Below are 18561 nucleotides of genomic sequence, written 5' to 3' on the forward strand. Positions count from 1 at the left end.
GTTTCTATTTGCCGGGAGGTGCAGGGATATTTTTTAAGATTAATGCTCGGACGTTTGTAAAATTAAAACAGGTACTTTATTTGAATTGTGAATAACTTACTGGGCACTGAGACTTTCCATGTTAAATTGAACAGAGGATTGAAGGTCAAGAGGCAATGAATAAATCTCTTTTTACTTTATTTTTCTTCTTTACTCTATTTTGTCGTGTATTTTTGAATATTTGTTTGTTTGCACTGTATGCTTTGGGTGCACCACCCAGAACCCGCCCACTTTCAATGCACTATTGCTGCAGTACGCCCTCAATCGACACTTGTGAACCAGCATTTTGTGAACATCAAATACTACATAATACATGTAATATCGTACGTGCACTTCTGCACGTAGATCAACACTGTTTACTGTCATCGGAACTCCAAATTTAGTTGTTGTTTTTTGGTAAGAAGAGAATGTGAATTAACAACAATGGCAGCTTCTTGGGTCAGGTTAGGAATTCAACAAGCCTTGAAGTGCTCGGTAAGAAGTTGTCTATTGATACTGCCTCATCAACTTTTTGGACTTTTTGTTTTTACTTTTACTAGTTAGTGACGACCACCACCAGGTGATTTCAGATTGATCATTCATGCGTTGAGTGCACATGTTGATGTTCTGTTGTTGTATTATTGTCTTAACTTTGTTTTGTTTTGCTATGCTTACGATTGTTACTGTCAGTATTTCTGTTTATAAGTCTGTGATCTACATGTAGATCACAACCGAATAATCACGGGGATTACCAATCTGGTTGTAATTGTATTTGGTTTGTTTACTTCATTAGTTTACCTTTAGCCCGTTTAGAGGTTAGTCTTGAGTCTTTTGGGTATTTAAAGTAATCCCTGGTAGCAGTTCTGTTTCACTGGAACCATGGAGGTTCTACCTCCATGCTGGGACTAAACTGGGATGGTGCATCAGGTGCCGCCACTGGTCAAATGTGCAGGTGATAGTGAACTTATGTTTAATTAATATGCAAGTGAAAAGCAAAAGAGATTTACAATACAGGAGCGTGGAATCAGTGCTAGGTGTTAAAACACCAAGAGCTGGTAGGGCTATTTTGGGGCTATTTTCTGGAATGCTATGACAGCAGAAATAGAATTTGATAGTCTTCCCATATAAAAGGGAACTTGGCAAACTCGCACCATGCCACAGGCCCAGGGATAAACACCAAGCTGGCAACAGCCAATCTATCTCATTGGTGTAAGGTCTATGATGATTTAATATGAATTGCACAAATCAAGAAGTTGTGATTCAGTAACTACTGCTAGTACTAGATGACAATATTTATTCCAGTCTTTTGAAATCAGCGGTTAGCTGGGGGTTTCGAATCCACAACCATGTGATAGCAAGTCCTGCAGTCTTAACCACTTGACCACAGTGACAGTGATTGTCAATTACCATAGTGCCCTGTTTGTTTTTTTGTGGTGCCCTTTGCAAAGCCAGTAAAATTACAATTTTCCTCATATGGTCAAAGCATGCCCCTTATTTATCAGAGGATAAAAAATTGCTATGCCCCAAAGTCCAAGGCCTGGGTAAGTTAATCAGGACTTTTCAATTGTGTTCAGAGTTTATTTGTACCAAGGTGCTTTCGTTATTATTGTCATTGAATAACAAACTGAATTTTTGGGTTGAACAAAGAATTGACTAGAGTGGGATTCGAACCAACGACCTCCGGATTAACGTGCCGGCGCTCTACCAACTGAGCTATCTAGCCCTATATTGGGGGTGTCCCTATTTTGTCAATATTTTTGTTCGGGGTGAATAAAAAACTAACGCAGGCAAAATATTTCTTGTTTTATTGCAGAGGGTAACCTTGTCAAGGCCTTACTCTTCAGAAAACTTGTGGAAACTTGGACGAATAAACCACGTGGCAATAGTGGTGCCCAATCTCGGTGAGTACTGTTTTTGTGTATGTAAATTTAGTCTGGTTCTTTGTTCTTTCCCTAGAAGATAACTTTTGAGTAGAAGTGTACATGTAGTAGGCCCTATCCAATGAGAAGTGCTCAAAGGTGGTTTACCATTTATGAGAATCAAATGGCAAAAGAAAATTCCTTGAAATGGTTTTGATCCACCCCTAAATTAATTGACTGACTATTTTGTCTGTTACAAACACACACTGTAGGACAAAGTGATGTCACAAATGAAGGAAAATTGTTTTATGACTGCTGTCCAAGCTCGGGAACATTTAAAAACAAATCTTTAAAAACAGAGGACATAGACTGACAAAAACGAGGACCTTAAGAGAACACAATACACACAAAATTTAAGTTTACTTTCCCCTTTGGCAAAGTTTGTTACTAATCTCAACATTATTTTGTTTCGTTGTATATTTTTTAGAAGAAGCAACACATCTTTACAAGAATGTGTTCCAAGCAACAGTCAGTGAACCACAAGTGAGTATCTTAATGGGTGCGTTCGTTTAGCTTCCCTGGGTCTACCCCGCGGTGCTCACTCGGGTGAGCCCTGACAAGAGCTAAACGAACAACCACTCGCCACTCTCGTAGTGACGTTGTTTACCTGGGGCCAGCCCCCAAGTGACCCACTCCACAAGAAGGGCACTGGGAGCTGACCCGGGTGAGCCCCTGGAATGATGTCCAAGCTATTCGAACGCACCGAGGCAGACCGGGGATGACCCAGGGAAGCTAAACGAACGCACCCAATGATTGTTAATATTATTATTTATTATTATTTCTTGTAATGAAACCCAAGGATGCCTTAAAGGGTGTATGTACTTTTTGTAGGAGAAAAAAACACAATGTCCACAGATTTACACTAAACTTACACAGTTTGAAGATAATGATAGTAGAAAGCTTCCCTGAAAATATTACGTACCGAGGTGCTGTAGTTTTTGGGTAATGAGTAAAACAATGTCATGAAAATAGTTTTCTTACCCAGTCAGTTTCCCTTGTGGTTTATATTGATATCTGAAACAAAAAGTCGCATCCCCTTAAGGTGATCCCCTGGCTGCCGCTTCCCAGGTTGTATCGTAATTTGGGTGTGATCCCTGGCTACACGGCAGTAAACGGTTGTATGGCTTCTGACTGGCACCCCCGAACAAAGATAATGACAAAATTGGGACACCGCCAACATAGGGCTAGATAGCTCAGTTGGTAGAGCGCCGGCACGTTAATCCGGAGGTCGTTGGTTCGAATCCCACTCTAGTCAATTCTTTGTTCAACCCCGAAAATAGTTTTCGTCTCATGAGACGAAAATTATTTCAAGCATTTACAAACGTATTTTCATGACATTGTTTTACTCATTTCTCAAAAACTACAGCACCTGCAGGTAAGTAATATTTGAAGAGAACCTTTCCACTATCATTATCTTCAAATCCTGTAACTTTAATGTAAATCTATGGACATTTTGAAAAAGTACCCACATCCTTTAAAGGGTCTGTTTCGGTTTTGTACTGACTCTAAAAATTAATGGCAATAAAAACTACAGCAGCTTTGTAAAGCCATATTTGCATTTTGAGACACATTTGATAAATTTGTCAAGCAGTATTTTCTGCCATTATGAAATTCAACCCCGGTGGCTAGCAACATTTTTTCAATCCTTTAATTTAGAAACTTGTTGTTTAGGATTAAAAGTAGTTATATTGTTTAAAACCACTATGTTTTTATCATTTCAATGTAGGCCTTGCCTGAACACGGAGTGACGGCCGTCTTTGTAGAACTACCCAATTCCAAGTTGGAGCTGTTACAACCACTTGGTGATGATAACCCCATCCAGGGATTCCTTAAGAAGAGGCCTGGTGGTGGAATACACCACATTTGTCTAGAGGTGAGGCTCCTTTCAATCACAATTCCATTTTATTTTTATTTTTTCATCTAATTTTTATTTTATTTTCATGTAGTGTGATAAAAATAGCTCTTAAAGTTGGCTTTGAGAAATGAGACTTAGTCACCAAAATACGTTTAACACACTAAAATAATTTTCGTCTCACTGAGACAAAATTGTTTTTGTGACTTGTTTTACTCATTTCTCAAAAAATACAGCACCTCAGCAAGTAATATTTTAAGGGAATCTTTCTACCATCATTATCTTCAAACTGTGCGAGCTCAATTTCAATCTGTGGACATAGTTTTTTGTGTCCATCAAAAAGTACCCAGACCCTTTACTGTTGTAATATTTTGATGTGCTTTTCAATAAAAAACATCTAAAAACTATGGCCAGTTTAGGTCAAATAGTGTGATATGTTTCCTGGTTTTGGTGAGTGTGACCATAGAGTAGCTCTGTCTTTACTCTGTGGTGTGACAAAGCAGGAAAGTGCCCTTATTTCATGGAGAAGAGATACAATGTGGACAAGCTGTGTGTATCTGTATTTGTTCAGATCCTTCCTGTACACATGTATGTACAAACTAAATAGGAACAATGAACCTTAAAACCTACATAAAAGAGTTGACAAGTTTGTGATGTAAGAATCTCTGAAGAGTTACATGTAACTTTGAAACTACACTGTAGGACTACAGATTCCTGAACAACTCTTCCTGATTCTGTAAGTTTCCTTCAAAATAAACCAATCGTTCCATGTTCTGATGAGCAAATTAAAAAATCTCCCTGCTTGTGGAAACTTTTTCCCTATTAAATTACACTTAATAATTTATATATATAATTATTTCCCTGATTGTTTTTTATTTCTCTGTTTTATTAAAAGTGTATCTATCAACATGTTACTGAGCATTGAGGAAGGAAAATACCCCCCAAAATCCTTCCTCCACACTTAAAATATACACAATTTTTAGTCAAAAATCATTACCTTAACTCGCCATAGAGGGCAGCATTCATGGGAGTAGTCAAAGGGAAATTTTGTACTTGGTCGATGGCTTGTTACTGTGTGCACATGCTGCACTTCATTACATGATGTATGGGACCTCAAATGCCATGTCAAGTATGAAGCAGAACTCTCTAGTTTTCGGAGACTACATGTCAATTGTTTGCCACAAGAGATGTTTGATTTTAGACCAGTATCGTAGGACTCAAGTCCGAGGATACTGAACCAAGTCTGTTGAGATTTTACAGCTCGAGTCTTACCGAGAAATTGTTTGGGACTCGGACACAGACTTGTTTTAACTTGACTTATCATGTCTTAAAGTTTACTCTGATAACTACTTGTGACTCACGAGTCACATATTTTTCCCGGCAATAATTTAAACCAAAATGAGATGAACAAACATCTTTTCATCATCGGAGAAATAAATTAGAGGAGTTCATCCTGAAATGTAATATGAGACATCTTGAAGATTTGGGATCTGGGTTGCAGATGGCAATAAGAAAGGAGGGGTCCCTTAAACCCAACCCTCCACCCCATCCTAACCCTGCCCAAAACAACAAAATAAATATGCAGTCCAAAGCCAGCTTACTTAATGACATTTTGTACTAAAAAATGAAAGATAAACACTTTTGAAGAAGGGCGGTTAATCCCTATAGATTCTTAACTCAACTTGCTCTAGATTTTACATCAGAGTATTGTCGCCTGCGTTTGTGCGGACAACATGTGTTTGTGGATCATTTTCCCCTCATACGTGTCAAATTATTCAATGAACACGTTTCATATTTTGTGTTAATGACCATGGGATATTAATTACAATCTGATGACAATTAACATTTTAAGTTATTCTTGCTTTTGGGAACTATGAAACAGTGATTCTTCCTATAAATGCTACACATGTACAACTTTTGTACAAGCCTAGTCTGCCATTGTACATAACATGTTCTCCAGCTGATGGGTTTTCTATGCATAATATTTATGGTTGACACGCAATCCTCCTGTAATGTAGATCCCACCTGCTTTCGAAATGACCTTTGCTATCTTTTGACAATCATCAGTGTGTAGTTTAGTAGCGCAGTGGACGCAGGCAGGCTCAGCAAAATGCATTCTTTGAACCACAACCCCCCCCCCCCCCCCTTTTGTATTATTTTAATTTCAACTTCCAAGGAGACTGCCGTTAATTTATGGGCATTTAGGTGTATCGGCCATCAGTCCAAGCAGACTGCAGTGTACTCGTTTATCATTCTTGCTTTGTGGACTGGATTCCATCTGTTCATTAAGATATGCTTGGCTGGTTATATGGCAGTTTCGATGGGCAGTTGGTTGGCTGGCTGCTAAAATCAGTCAGGGATGCCCTGTATATAACTCATAGCCCAACCCAATAGAAGAGCTTGAATAAGGGACCTCCAGAATTTGAGTCTAACGAATGAATAGGCAGACTATGAACCAGTTGTAGAATGAAACCCTTTGTCAGTAATTTTGTTTCAGTAGCCAGTTTGCATGTTAGTGTATTCCAATAAGATTCGAAACTTAAAACACAAATTGCAGGATTTGAAATTGAAACAAAAGTTATTTAATTGATTTATTTCACTCTGAGAGCACACTGGTTATAAACAGAGATGAGAAATTTCAGACTCATCTGACTGCAGACTTTTTATGTTTTTCGTTATTTAAAAAAAACAGAATCATCTGTCATCATTCATTCAGAAAAAAAATTATGTACTACATTACAATTTCTTTTGGTGAAAAATCAGACCATACATCTTTAATTTCTTTTTTAAATAAATCTATTCAGATTAAAATCTATCAACCTCTTGCACATAGAGGATATTCAAATTGCCAACGTATACATTGCCTCCAGAGTATGGCTTGAATAATTGTACGTACCTGTGTAGGTTTCAAATGTGTGGAAAATGCATTATCAAAAATACGGGGTTTAAAATGAAGATGCAATTAGGTTGCACAGAGCATTTTAATCAAAATTAACCATGACATAAATGTTATGAAAATTGCATGCACAATTAATGTCTTGCAATCTTGTGGAATGATGATAAAGTTTGCCTTTGTTGCATTGATCAAAATGATAATTATGTGAAAGAAATTCATAAGCCAGAAGTTTTTTCTTTTGAGATTTGGGTCCTTCGGATAGGGCGTAAGTTGCTTAAACTGGAGTGTTGTGTTATGCTAAGAAGAACCTAGTACACTTATTGCCAAGAAAAGGGGTTTGCTCTGATGTTTTCTGCTATTGCTGTAGATTGCGCCACATCATTTTGTTGTAAACCATTACATGGTGCCTATGGGTCTTACATGTACACTCAAACTAGCTTCGCATACCTTATAGAAAAAAGAAATCATAATGAGCGCTTCGATATGCCCTCGGGTGTGATTAAGAGCATATAAGAACTGCATATTATTATTTATTATTTATGAAATGTGATCCCTGGTATAGAAAGGCTATGTGTAAACAGTGAACGTGATACATGTAGGTGAGAAATGTGCTTTCTGCCGTCAGCCTCCGAGATGGTAATGAGGTTTGCATTTACCTTACACTTTGGGCCGAGGCAGTTAATGAAACCTTGAGAGGGAGTTCAGCTCAACAGTTAAAGACACAGAAAACAATAAAGCAGAGGAATATGTGATTTATAGTCGGGTTTAGAGCGCAAGGCCAGATTGATATTTGATGTCAATCTGGTATTCCGTGCAGCTGTATCTTCCTTCCTATTATATGGGTCGGGTCCAGCGCATCGGAGCACACAGCAGGACATTTCCTCTATGGGTTTGACAATGACATCATCATCTAGCCTCTCCTCCTCCAGCGATAAGAAGACTGAATCAATGATGGATGGACTGCTTCCTGTTGTTTTTAGAGGAAGTGTTGGCCAGTGTAGAAAGGACAGAGCAAGGCAATTGTAGAAATATTCAGTGGCCACTGGATGGTTTACTGGCTAATTTACCTATCATTCAAGACAGTGAGGGGGTTGACTGTGTACTGGATGCATTAACCACACCATATTGCAGACTGGCTTAGTTAATCTACATGTATCATTCAAAACCACAGTGGATGATATTAAATGGTAAAACAGTTGGAGGGTTAACTGTGTACTTTTTTCATTAATTACATTATATTATATTGTTGGCTTGCTTTGTTTATCATTCAAGACCACAGTGGATGAATTTTCAGGTATGTAGTTGGAGGGTTGACTGTGTACTGTGTCGATCCATTCACCACATGATATTGTATTGCATACTTGTCATTCAAAACCGTGCGAATAATATTGGATGGGTCACACAGTAGGAGGGTTAAGACAGGAAAGTGAACTTTCAGAAAAAGACTCCCATTTACTTAGTATGAAGTTGGTACTGCTGGTCAAAAATATGCTGTGAAAGAAGGGAGACATTAAAACCTACATGTAGGTTGGGTTTGACAACCGTTTGAAGTGAACCTCATTTTGGCATGAAGTGTTGGGTTCTGAGAAGAGCCAGTGTTGAGAATCTCAACATTATCTCAGCTCCAGCACTTCTCTCAGAAATTCAAGCCACAGGGTTGTCATCCTCAAACTAGTTTTCTGACTTTCCTCCATTGTCTTCCAATCGCTCAAATCTCAAAACTCCAACATATTCAAAATTCTGCTGCTAGACTGGTTACCCGCTCATCCGCTCGACAACATATCACCCTAGTACTTCGCTCACTTCATTGGTTACTCGTCTCCAAACGCATAGAATTCAAACTTCTCCTGCTGACATACAAATCTCTTCACCAATCCGCACCTCACTATCTTCAAGATCCCCTTCATCTATATGTGTACCTCATCGTACCCTCTGCTCTAGCTCTACCTCTCAACTAGTCCCATACATCACTCGCACAAAGTCTTATGGCCACCGCTCGTTCTCGTATTCTTCACCCTCACTCTGGAACAACTTACCGCACAACATCAGAACTGCTCCGAACGAGAACATTGTCAAACATCTGCTGAAAACTTACCTGTTTACTCATTAATTTTTGTTAAGCGCTTCGGGACTGTTGTGTGAAGCGCTATACAAGTGCCGTTCATTATTATTATTATTATTTCCACACCAAGCAAAGATTCATTCTAAGCCAGGCCTGGAATTATCAGGAGGCTACATAGACCATGGCCTTTGTTGCGACGAGCTTGGCCTTGGTGACCCTTCAAAAGTTGCCCATAGACTTTTAAGATTCACCAATGGAAGTGCAAGATGGAAATGTCTTTGTCCTCAAGATGAAATTTCAGGCCTTCTAAACTATCCTCTTAAAGACTTTGTGTGAGCCGTTTGTGAAGCCTGAAGCCTTTTAATATTTTTTAACAAGGGTGTTTTTTTCTTTCATACATACGTCCTCTTGCAACCGCGATGACCAATCGAGTCCAAATTTTCACAGGTTTGTGAAATATGCATATAATTATGTTGGGATACACCAAGTGAGAATATTGGTCTTTGACAAGTACCAAACGTGTCCAGTGCCTTTATCGTGTGAGATTTCTGGACTCGTGTTTGTTGTTGTGGTTGGTCACTGGATTAAGGGGTGGGGCTCTATGAATCGGTCTATTCTGGGGGGGGGGGAATGTAGTATCTGGTTTTACAGAGAGTAAGCGAAAGAGAAGCATGCATGTCCTGAAGGAATTTTCAGATCCTATGCCCCGAGGAATGTCTAGTCGGCTAATAAATGTTACTTCCATCAGGATGACTTTAAAGAGAGGTACAAGTTTCATCTTGAGAATGTTTGGATTAATCCGTTGTGATCGATTGGAACGATCGCTCATCAGACGCAGATTAATACATAATCTGGCTTTTTTCAACCGCCTGACAAGTATATTTCAACAACAGTATAGCAAAAAGCACGCCATGCGACACTTAGGAAGCTATTCAAGTTCTAGTTAAATCCATCTTTGGCCAATTAAATTTCCTGTCTGAGGGGGAATGCGGGGAACGCTAAGCTTGTTGAAGTCGACTCATGTTGAGACGGGTAATTTGAAAATAAGCTATTCTTCCTGAAAAAGAACTGATGCAAAAATGGACCCATGGTACCCAAGGGTAGATTGGGGCCAAATACAGATGTGCTAACAGATTATTGAACCCTTGTCTTGTAGTCATGCTTTTGTATTGCAGATTAGATATCGAACGTCTTTATGAATTTGGGCAGCAATGGAAGTGTCGTGGCCGAGCGGTTAAGAGCACCGAATTCAAACTCTGGTGTTTCTGATCAGCAGAGTGTGGGTTCGAATCCCCAGCCGTGACACTTGTGTCCATAATAAGCAAGACACTTAACCTTCGGATGGGACGTAAAGCCGTTGGTCCCATGTGTTGTGTAACGCATGTAAAACAACCCAGTGCACTTTAGCTAAAGGACATCGAAACATGGATAAACCCAGAGCTGTTAAGCACAGAAGATTGGTTACCAGTCAGTATACCATATCATGTTTATTGTGTGTGCCTGGTACTCAGCAAATTGCATACATTTTTGCTAATTTTTTTTTTTCATTTAACAGAGTGTGTGGGCTCAGATAGGGATGTACTTAGGCTATGTCCAAATTTGCAGCTACGGCTATAGCTAGATTTCTGCATCATCATGCGATAAGGTATAGGACAGCCTTAGCAACACCCTTAGCAACAGCCGTAGCCGTAGCTGTAGACGCCAACAGAGTGTCAATTTTCATGTAGACTCAAGAAGTCATTTTTTGAGTCAGGTTACCAGGGCTGTAAAAAACCCCACATCCATGTTGATTGATTCTCAGAATAAAGCTTCAGGTCATATTGTTGAAAACTCTTTAAATAAAGAAAATGATGTTGATTGATTTCTTGGTATTGGCTTTGATTGATCTAGTTATAATTGTCCTGATAACATAATTAATCCCAGATCTCCATGGCCGCTCTCTGGTTAGACTCAAACGATGACAGTCCTGCATCCTCAAAGTCTGCCAGATTTCCTGGGGCACAGCAGGGGAAAACAAAAGGGAACTTACGGATTTTTAACTGTTTCAGTCGTGCCACTTTGAATTACCTGTTGCGTGGGAGAGTTTTTAAAGGGTTTAAACCTTCCTTCTTTGAGTCGTTGGCTGCGAGTATGTAGGCCCTCTTTTTCTTATTCAGAAAAAAAAAATCTTGCATTGGGATTAAAAGTCCATCTTCCCAAAATACTCAAGAGGGATCTTTAATGAAGTAGAATTTGCAAGAGTCCATTAACAGCAACCAGTCACCAGCCGGGTCATTACCATGCAGTAAAGACCGGCTGCTCACATTGTTATTGCCTGATTAACACCAAACTTTTAAGGACTTGGAAAAGATCTGTTCCAACGGTTTCAAGCAATTGTTCTGTGGGCCTGCAGTACAAATCACATCCTACAAAGTCTGACTTGCTGCATAGAGTTTTTGAGGAACTGAGAGTGAGTACAAGCTGGAATGATACCTGGAAAATTGTACGTCGGTAGGTGCAACATCTGGCAAACATGCAAAACAAAAGACAAACCAACAAACTTATTACAACAAACTTTTGTTATTTTAATTTTGATTTGATATTTTTTTTATTTTTTTTTACTTCAGATCACAACTTCAGTTTATTACATAAAGCAAAGCATAAAGCCGGAAATCGAAGAATTTCCATCCATATGGTATTGTTGATTTTCAAAGCTTATAATAAATAGTCTAAAAGATGCATATAAAGACTGTTTTACATGGTTTAGTTTGTGAACATGCAGTTTGTGATAAATGCTTGATGACATACAGCCACTGGGTTCAACGGTCTGTTAGAAATTGCGTTTGGTCTTTTGGTAGAATTTAAGAGCCAATCAAATAACTAATTTTGGACTGCAGCTCTCTCACGCTGGGGGATATTCGACCATGAAATGGTCTATTTTATGAATATGAATAATGAATATTTTATGGGTAGGAGGTGACAGTAAGGAGATTAGGACGTTCTACATAATGATTAACATGGCTCCTCAAACGCCCACACAACCGTATTAATAAGAAAAACACGTATTGAAAGTCAAGGTTTTTTGTGAAATTTGTATGAAAGGAAGAAATTTCTCTGTTCCAGTGCACATGGGCAGTTATTAACGAGTGTAGATTCAGTGTGAATGTGGCTAGCCATGCGATGCGTTGAGAAAAGTACACATCCTGCTGGGAGTGTGTTTAGATGCTTTTGTGTCTTTTTTTGTTATTTGAAGTAGTCCATAAATGTCTACTTTTGAAAAATAACCCCCAGCACTAAAATCTATCACCAACGCGGTATTCATGGCATTTTCTTTTGCATGTTGCTGCTTACCCATCCAGAAACATGCCCTTGCTATACTGCAGTAATGAAGCAGGCAACAAAAGTTATCTAAACTTGAGGTCAGGTTCAGGTTTCACAAGTTTTAGGCGGGCAAAATATTTGTTTTTGGTTTTCTGGTTTTCTTATTAGCAACATTGTTATCAAATATTCTGAAAGTCTATTAGAACTTTCATCATGTGTACATGTTTGGCAACCAACCAATTTTTTCCTCTACTTTTACTCAGGGGCTTAATATCTTGCCGAGTGTTTTGCCTGTGGATTTGTTTGACAGAGTTATCAAGTCAAAGTATAGACGATGTGACCCATGTTTACATTCAAACCGTCCTCTGTTGAAAAAAACACTGTATACGTCATATTTCGCCGGGCAAAAAGACGGGTAGTCATGGTAAGAATGAATACACTGCCAAAACACAAAGGTTTTGCCCGGCGGTATGCGCGCGAATCATGTTATGGTTTTTCGAGTGACGTCATCGTCTATACAGCGCTTAAAACACATCAATGTAAGGGTCAACAAATTTTTTGTTATATATATCTTGCCTGCTTAAAGCGTTTGAAACCGTTTGTTATGAAATGCATGGTTAGAAAGATATTTGAAAAGAAGAATATAATAATCCACACAAAGGTTTTCCTTCTCTGTCGCAAAGACACACGGTCGGCCATTTTGTGGAATCAAAATTTTGACTTCATAAAATGGCCGACCGTGTTAGTTCTCGACGTAAAAGGAAAATCGTGCAATTTCGAGTGATACTTGTGAAGATCATTGTATTCTACTTTTAAAATATCTTTCTAACCATATGCATTTCATAACAAACGGTTTCAAACACTTTTCAAAGACCAACTCGACCGATCTAAGGCAACGTGTTCCTTTTAAAGAAAGAAGTTTTTAAGAGATAATGCAACCTTCTTCTGTAGAAATTTCAATTGTTTGTACATGTACAGTATAGTGTGCTTGAAGAAAACTAGTGGTATGCCTTTAATTACATGAAACGACTTTCCTAGTGAAATATGCATGGCAGCAACATTTAATGACTCTCCAAGGGTCTGACTCAAGTTGAGTCAACTTCTAATCGTAGACTCAATCAAATTAGCTCAAGTCTTTTTTTAACCTCGCGGAGACGAGGTTCAATTTGCTGGATCATTGACCAAAGATTTGCAAGTCAACTTTAATAGTCTGGCCAACAGTGTCCAACTACATGCCTTGAATTTCATCTTTGAGGGGGCAAGGCCATTTTGATGGGGCACAGGGCGTTTCTAGCATCTGCACTTCCATTGGACACTCTGAAGGGGAAATACCAGGGCAGTTGAGGCCATGGCATTGGTTTAAATTCCGGCCTGCGACTTCTTTGTAGAAACATTTGAAAAACACAAGCTCTTGTGTATGGGGTCGGACTCTTTCATTGCAATCCCTATTAATGCCATGTGCATATATATAGCATTTCGGCTTCACTTCATCAGTCTTTCAGGATTAATAAATGATATCAGTTGAAGGTCATGTTTGAAGATTTCTATTTGTGGAATCGGTAGTGCATGAAGCTGATGCATATTGCAAGTGTCCCATGGCTATCATAGGTCGCAACCTGTACTGATGAAACCTGTTCCTGCTGTTAATTTTTGAAAGAATAAAATGACATCAAAGGGTAGATGTTGGATAAAATATGAGATATTTTTGGAGCAATAATCTAAAGGCTGTTAGTGAATGGATGAAATACAGTGCAATTATGAGGAGAAAATTTGCAATTTTGCCTGTTTGTATTTTAGTTTTATGACAGTGAAATTTGATTTTGGGGTTTGAACAAAGAATTGACTAGAGTGGGATTCGAAACATAGACCTCCGGATTAACGTGCCGGCATTAATCCGGAAGTCGTTGGTTCGAGTCCCACTCTAGCCAATTCTTTGTTCAAACCCAAAAGTCATTTCGAAATTTACCCAGTCAGTTTCCCTTGTGGTTTATATTGATAAAGTGAAATTTGATTAACTTAAAATTGCATGGTCCAAAGGAAACATTAATGACTTTCACAACTGAACAAAATATTTTGATTTTTGAGTTTTGAAGAACAGGAACTACAGAGGGGATCATAAGGAATTCCTAATGACCTACAATTCTCCAATCAAATGACAAGGATCTACTTGAATGTAGCTTGACTTCAAAACCAATCAAATGTGTTTGTTTTATCTCGCAGGTAGATAATATACAAGAGGCGGTGAAAACTTTACTGGACAAAGGTGTGAAAGTGTTGAACCCTGTACCAAAAATTGGCGCTCACGGGAAACCGGTTGTGTTTTTGAATCCTAAGGACTGCAGTGGTGTCCTTGTTGAGCTAGAGGAGGCCTAGTGCCTGGATTGGTATATCATGGAGCTACTCAGCACACATGCTAAGCAAGGAAGACATTTGGTTAATGGGAAAAAGAAATCTTGCTTACTAGAACCAATTTTACAATTGTTTCATCTCTAGGACTGCAGTGGTGTCCTTGTTGAGCTGGATGAGGCATAGTGCCTCGAATGGGATCTCATGGAACTACTTAGCACACATGCTAAGCAAGGAATACATTTGGTTAATGGAAAAAATAAATCTTGCTTACTAGAACCAATGTTACAATTGTTTCATCTCAAGGACTGCAGTGGTGTCCTTGTTGAGCTGGAGTAGGCTTAGTACCTGGATTGGATCATCATGGAGTGGATTATCATGGAGCTAATTAGCACACAAATATGCTAAGCAAGGGAGAAATGTGCTTAATGGAATAAATAAATCTTGCTTACTAGAACCAATGTTACAATTTGTTAATCCCAAGGACTGCAGTGCCTGGATTGGGATCTCATGGAGCTACTTAGCACACATGCTAAGCGAGGAAGAAATTTGGTTAATGGGAAAACAAATCTTGCTTAGTAGAGCTGATTCCAACCTCTTTCCCACCGTCGTCTGCAGCCAATTTCTGTCTTTTCTTTAGATAATTTCAATGTTAATGTGCCATCAGTGAGTCTGCCCTGGTTCCTCCAGTCAGGATCTTTGAGCGTGAAACAGTCTTGCTTTGCTGAGATGCAGAACATGTAGTTAACACTAGGCAAGAACCGAATTGGTTTGATCCATAGACTATGCCACTGTGAATGTATGAAAATACTTGTAGTCTGTTAAATTGGTTGTAAATGGCTGGTGGACGTGAGTTATAGTCAGGATCTTGACAAAAATTAGGTTTTAAATTTAATTATTTAACTACCACTTATCATCAGCAGATTTTGCATGTGTACTGCATTAAAGAAAAGCTTATAACTGTCATGAATCTATAATATAAAAAAAGGCTGGCTATTTTCGGGTAAAATCGGTGAATCAAGAGCAAACCAGGGGCCATTTCATAGAGCTGCTTAAGCAAAAAATTTGCTTAAGCACGAAAATAGTTGTTTTACACATGTTACTGGCCAAAATTTCATGCCATATACATTGCTTGTGACTGGTATTTAGCTGTTGTTTACTTAAGCATAACAATTGAATGGAGTCTTGGCCGGTAATCTGATTTTACTAAGCAAGGATATTTTTGCTTAAGCAAAATTTTGTGCTTAAGCAGCTCTATGAAATTGGGCCCATAACTTCACCAATGTTTGGTTAAGCACGAGAACTACTATCATCATCACTGAAATATGGATTTGAATTTTGCGAACAAAAATCTTTAAAGGCAGTGGACACTATTGGTAATTACTCAAAATAATAATTAGCATAAAACCTCACTTGGTAATGAGTAATGGGTAGAGGTTGATAGTATAAAACATTCTGAGAAACGGCTCCCTCTGAAGTGACGTAGTTTTTCGAGAAAGAGGTAATTTTCCAAGAATTTGATTTCGAGACCTCAAGTCTAGAATTCGAGGTCTCGAAATTAAGCATCTTAAAGCACACAAATTCGTGTGACAAGGGTGTTTTTTTTCTTTCATAGTTATCTCGCAACTCCGACGACCAATCGAGCTCAAATTTTCACAGGTATGTTATTTTATGCATATGTTGAGATACAGCAAGTGAGAAGACTGGTCTTTGACAATTACCAACAGTGTCCATTGTATTTAATAAGAGCCATTTTTGTATCTTTCTTTCAAGATAATTTCAACAACATTATCTTTGACAATTAGTCATCATTAGTTGTTGAAGTAGGATCCTCTATTTTATTGAGCTTAATAAATGGCAAATACAAAAGAAGCAAGTCAAATATTCAGTTAAATTTGACATTTTTGACATGGATGGATAAATTTAGGAGTTCTTACTGAACAATGGGGGCGTTCTCTTAGGAAACACCTGGCTCATAATGCTCACAGGTTGCGGCACAACCTGTTTCCGCGCTGTTTGATATGCTTGAGATGGTCGTAAGTGTGGGGAAATTGTATACAATTCAGGAAGACACTTCAAGGAGGCAACGAAGGCGATTGCCTCCATGACCTTTGGTCATTGCCTTGGTGCCCTTCAAATGCTTCAGTGAGTTGAAATTTACAATTTTCTTAAAGGGTGCCCGTTACCAAGGAGAAAATGCCTTGGTGCCCTTGCCCCTCAATAACGAAGTAACATTGGTTACTGGAAATTCAAATTGTTGCAAGTTTGCACATAACTTTATAGTAGAAATGGTGGAAAACTTTCCATCATTATTTTTTTCTGAAATAATAAAGTTTTTGGAAAAGTCAGTCAAGCAATCGCGCGAGTCCAAAACTCGAAGTTAGAAATTAGTGAACAATAAGTGGGTTTTTACAGGGTTTTTTTTCTCGTAATCCTGATGATCGGTTGAGCACTTTCACGGGTTTTATTCCAATATGCTGGATCACATAAAGTGTGGGTGTCTTGGACAATACCAAACTGCCAGCAGTTTTACCGCAAACGGAAGGCAGTATATTTGGTATAAAAAGGAACAGCGGGTATATATCTTCGGTGGTTGACGCACCCTATCCATTGCTTTTCACCATTCACTATGACTTGCCAAAATGTTGGCAGATAGAAGAGTTCCCTACAGATATCCTGTTGTAATTTCCCGCTAAATTGATTTCTAAAAAGAGAGGTTTCCCAGTAGCAAGGAACCATGAATAGGGCGTTGAGTACCCCCAGGCGCTGTCTCAGTGAATGTTCCTCTTGGACAGAAATAGTACAGATGAACTAAAAATAATCCACACTTATTAATAATAATATACCGTTGCCTTACTCATTTGGAATGCTTGATAAATCTGACATGACATTATGAACGTTCGCCTGGGTATACAGTTTGGTAATTGTCATAGAATCCTCACTTGATGTACACAACATACGCATACAATTAAAAAAATATGTGGACATCTTGACTCAATTGGTCATCGAAGTTGCACAATCAAAATGAAGAAGAAGAAACACCTTTGTTGCATTGTGTATTTTCAGATGCCTGAGCAAAGCTTTCATGCCTGAAGCCTTAGGCCTACTCAGATTAAAACTTTTTGTGTGAAAATTTACCTCTTTCTCTAACACATTACTGACTTCAAAATGTGCCTTTTCATATTTATACAACAACTATCCAGTGATCTTTACCAAGAAGTTGTTATGTTCATTAATTTTGGAAGAATTACCAAAGTTGTACCCTGCCTTAAAGGCAGTGGACACTATTGGTAATTGTCAAAGACCACTCTTCTCCCTTGGTGTATCTCAACATATGCATAAAATAACTAACCTGTGAAAATTTGAGCCCAATCGGTCATCGAAGTTGCGAGACAACAATGAAATAAAAAAAAAACGCCCTTGTCACACGAAGTTGTGTGCATTTAGATGGTTGATTTCGAGACCTCAAGTTCTAAATCTGAGGTCTCGAAATCAAATTCGTGGAAAATTACTTCTTTCTCAAAAACTATGGCACTTCAGAGGGAGCCGTTTCTCACAATGTTATACTATCAAACTCTCCCCATTACTTGTCACCAAGAAAGGTTTTATGCTAATAATTATTTTGAGTAATTACCAATAGTGTACACTGCCTTTAAAATACTCTTTATCCAAATGTATTTGAATTATAAACTGCATGACTACATTGAACACGGTTTAGACATGATACAGATTGGGTAGTTTCCGAAAACTGTGGCTGTTACCAATTTTCCTGAGATATAGTTTCATTAAAAAATGCTGCGTATGTCATTCCGATATGAACTTGCTTTTGGTTGGTTTTGTTTTTTTCAAAACCTTGACCGTCCCATTTGATGATTCACAGAGTATTTGGCCGCGTGTTTGAGGAACTGTACAATTCTCTATTAAACTACAAATCATATTTTAGACACCTATCCAAACTGTTCGAATTGTGTGGGTTTTTTATTTATTTTTGTCGATGTAAATTTAGTTGGGTTGGTGCTTTTACACTAATATTCATGGTTTACAAAAGTAAACATTGTGTTCGCTGTTCCGGTTTCAAACCAAAAGAATTCTAGTTAACGTTTCCAGCAACATTTCGCGGTAAATTTGAAATATTGACCCTGTAGGCTAACCCTGCAGTTCCACATTA

At 38.4% G+C, this 18561-nt stretch overlaps 1 protein-coding gene across 1 annotated transcript; it reads left to right on the top strand.

Annotated features, from left to right (window-relative positions):
• The first annotated feature begins 343 nt into the window (after positions 1–343).
• LOC117295441 (methylmalonyl-CoA epimerase, mitochondrial-like) lies at positions 344–15148 on the top strand. The gene is made up of 5 exons (XM_033778101.1): positions 344–513; positions 1832–1919; positions 2365–2420; positions 3664–3810; positions 14268–15148. Exons 1-5 carry the CDS (start codon positions 463–465, stop codon positions 14418–14420), a joined length of 495 nt encoding a protein of 164 aa, XP_033633992.1. The 5' UTR covers positions 344–462; the 3' UTR covers positions 14421–15148.
• Positions 15149–18561: the final 3413 nt, after the last annotated feature.

This window comes from Asterias rubens, chromosome 10 (assembly GCF_902459465.1).
Source record: "Asterias rubens chromosome 10, eAstRub1.3, whole genome shotgun sequence".
Lineage (NCBI taxonomy): Eukaryota > Metazoa > Echinodermata > Asteroidea > Forcipulatida > Asteriidae > Asterias > Asterias rubens.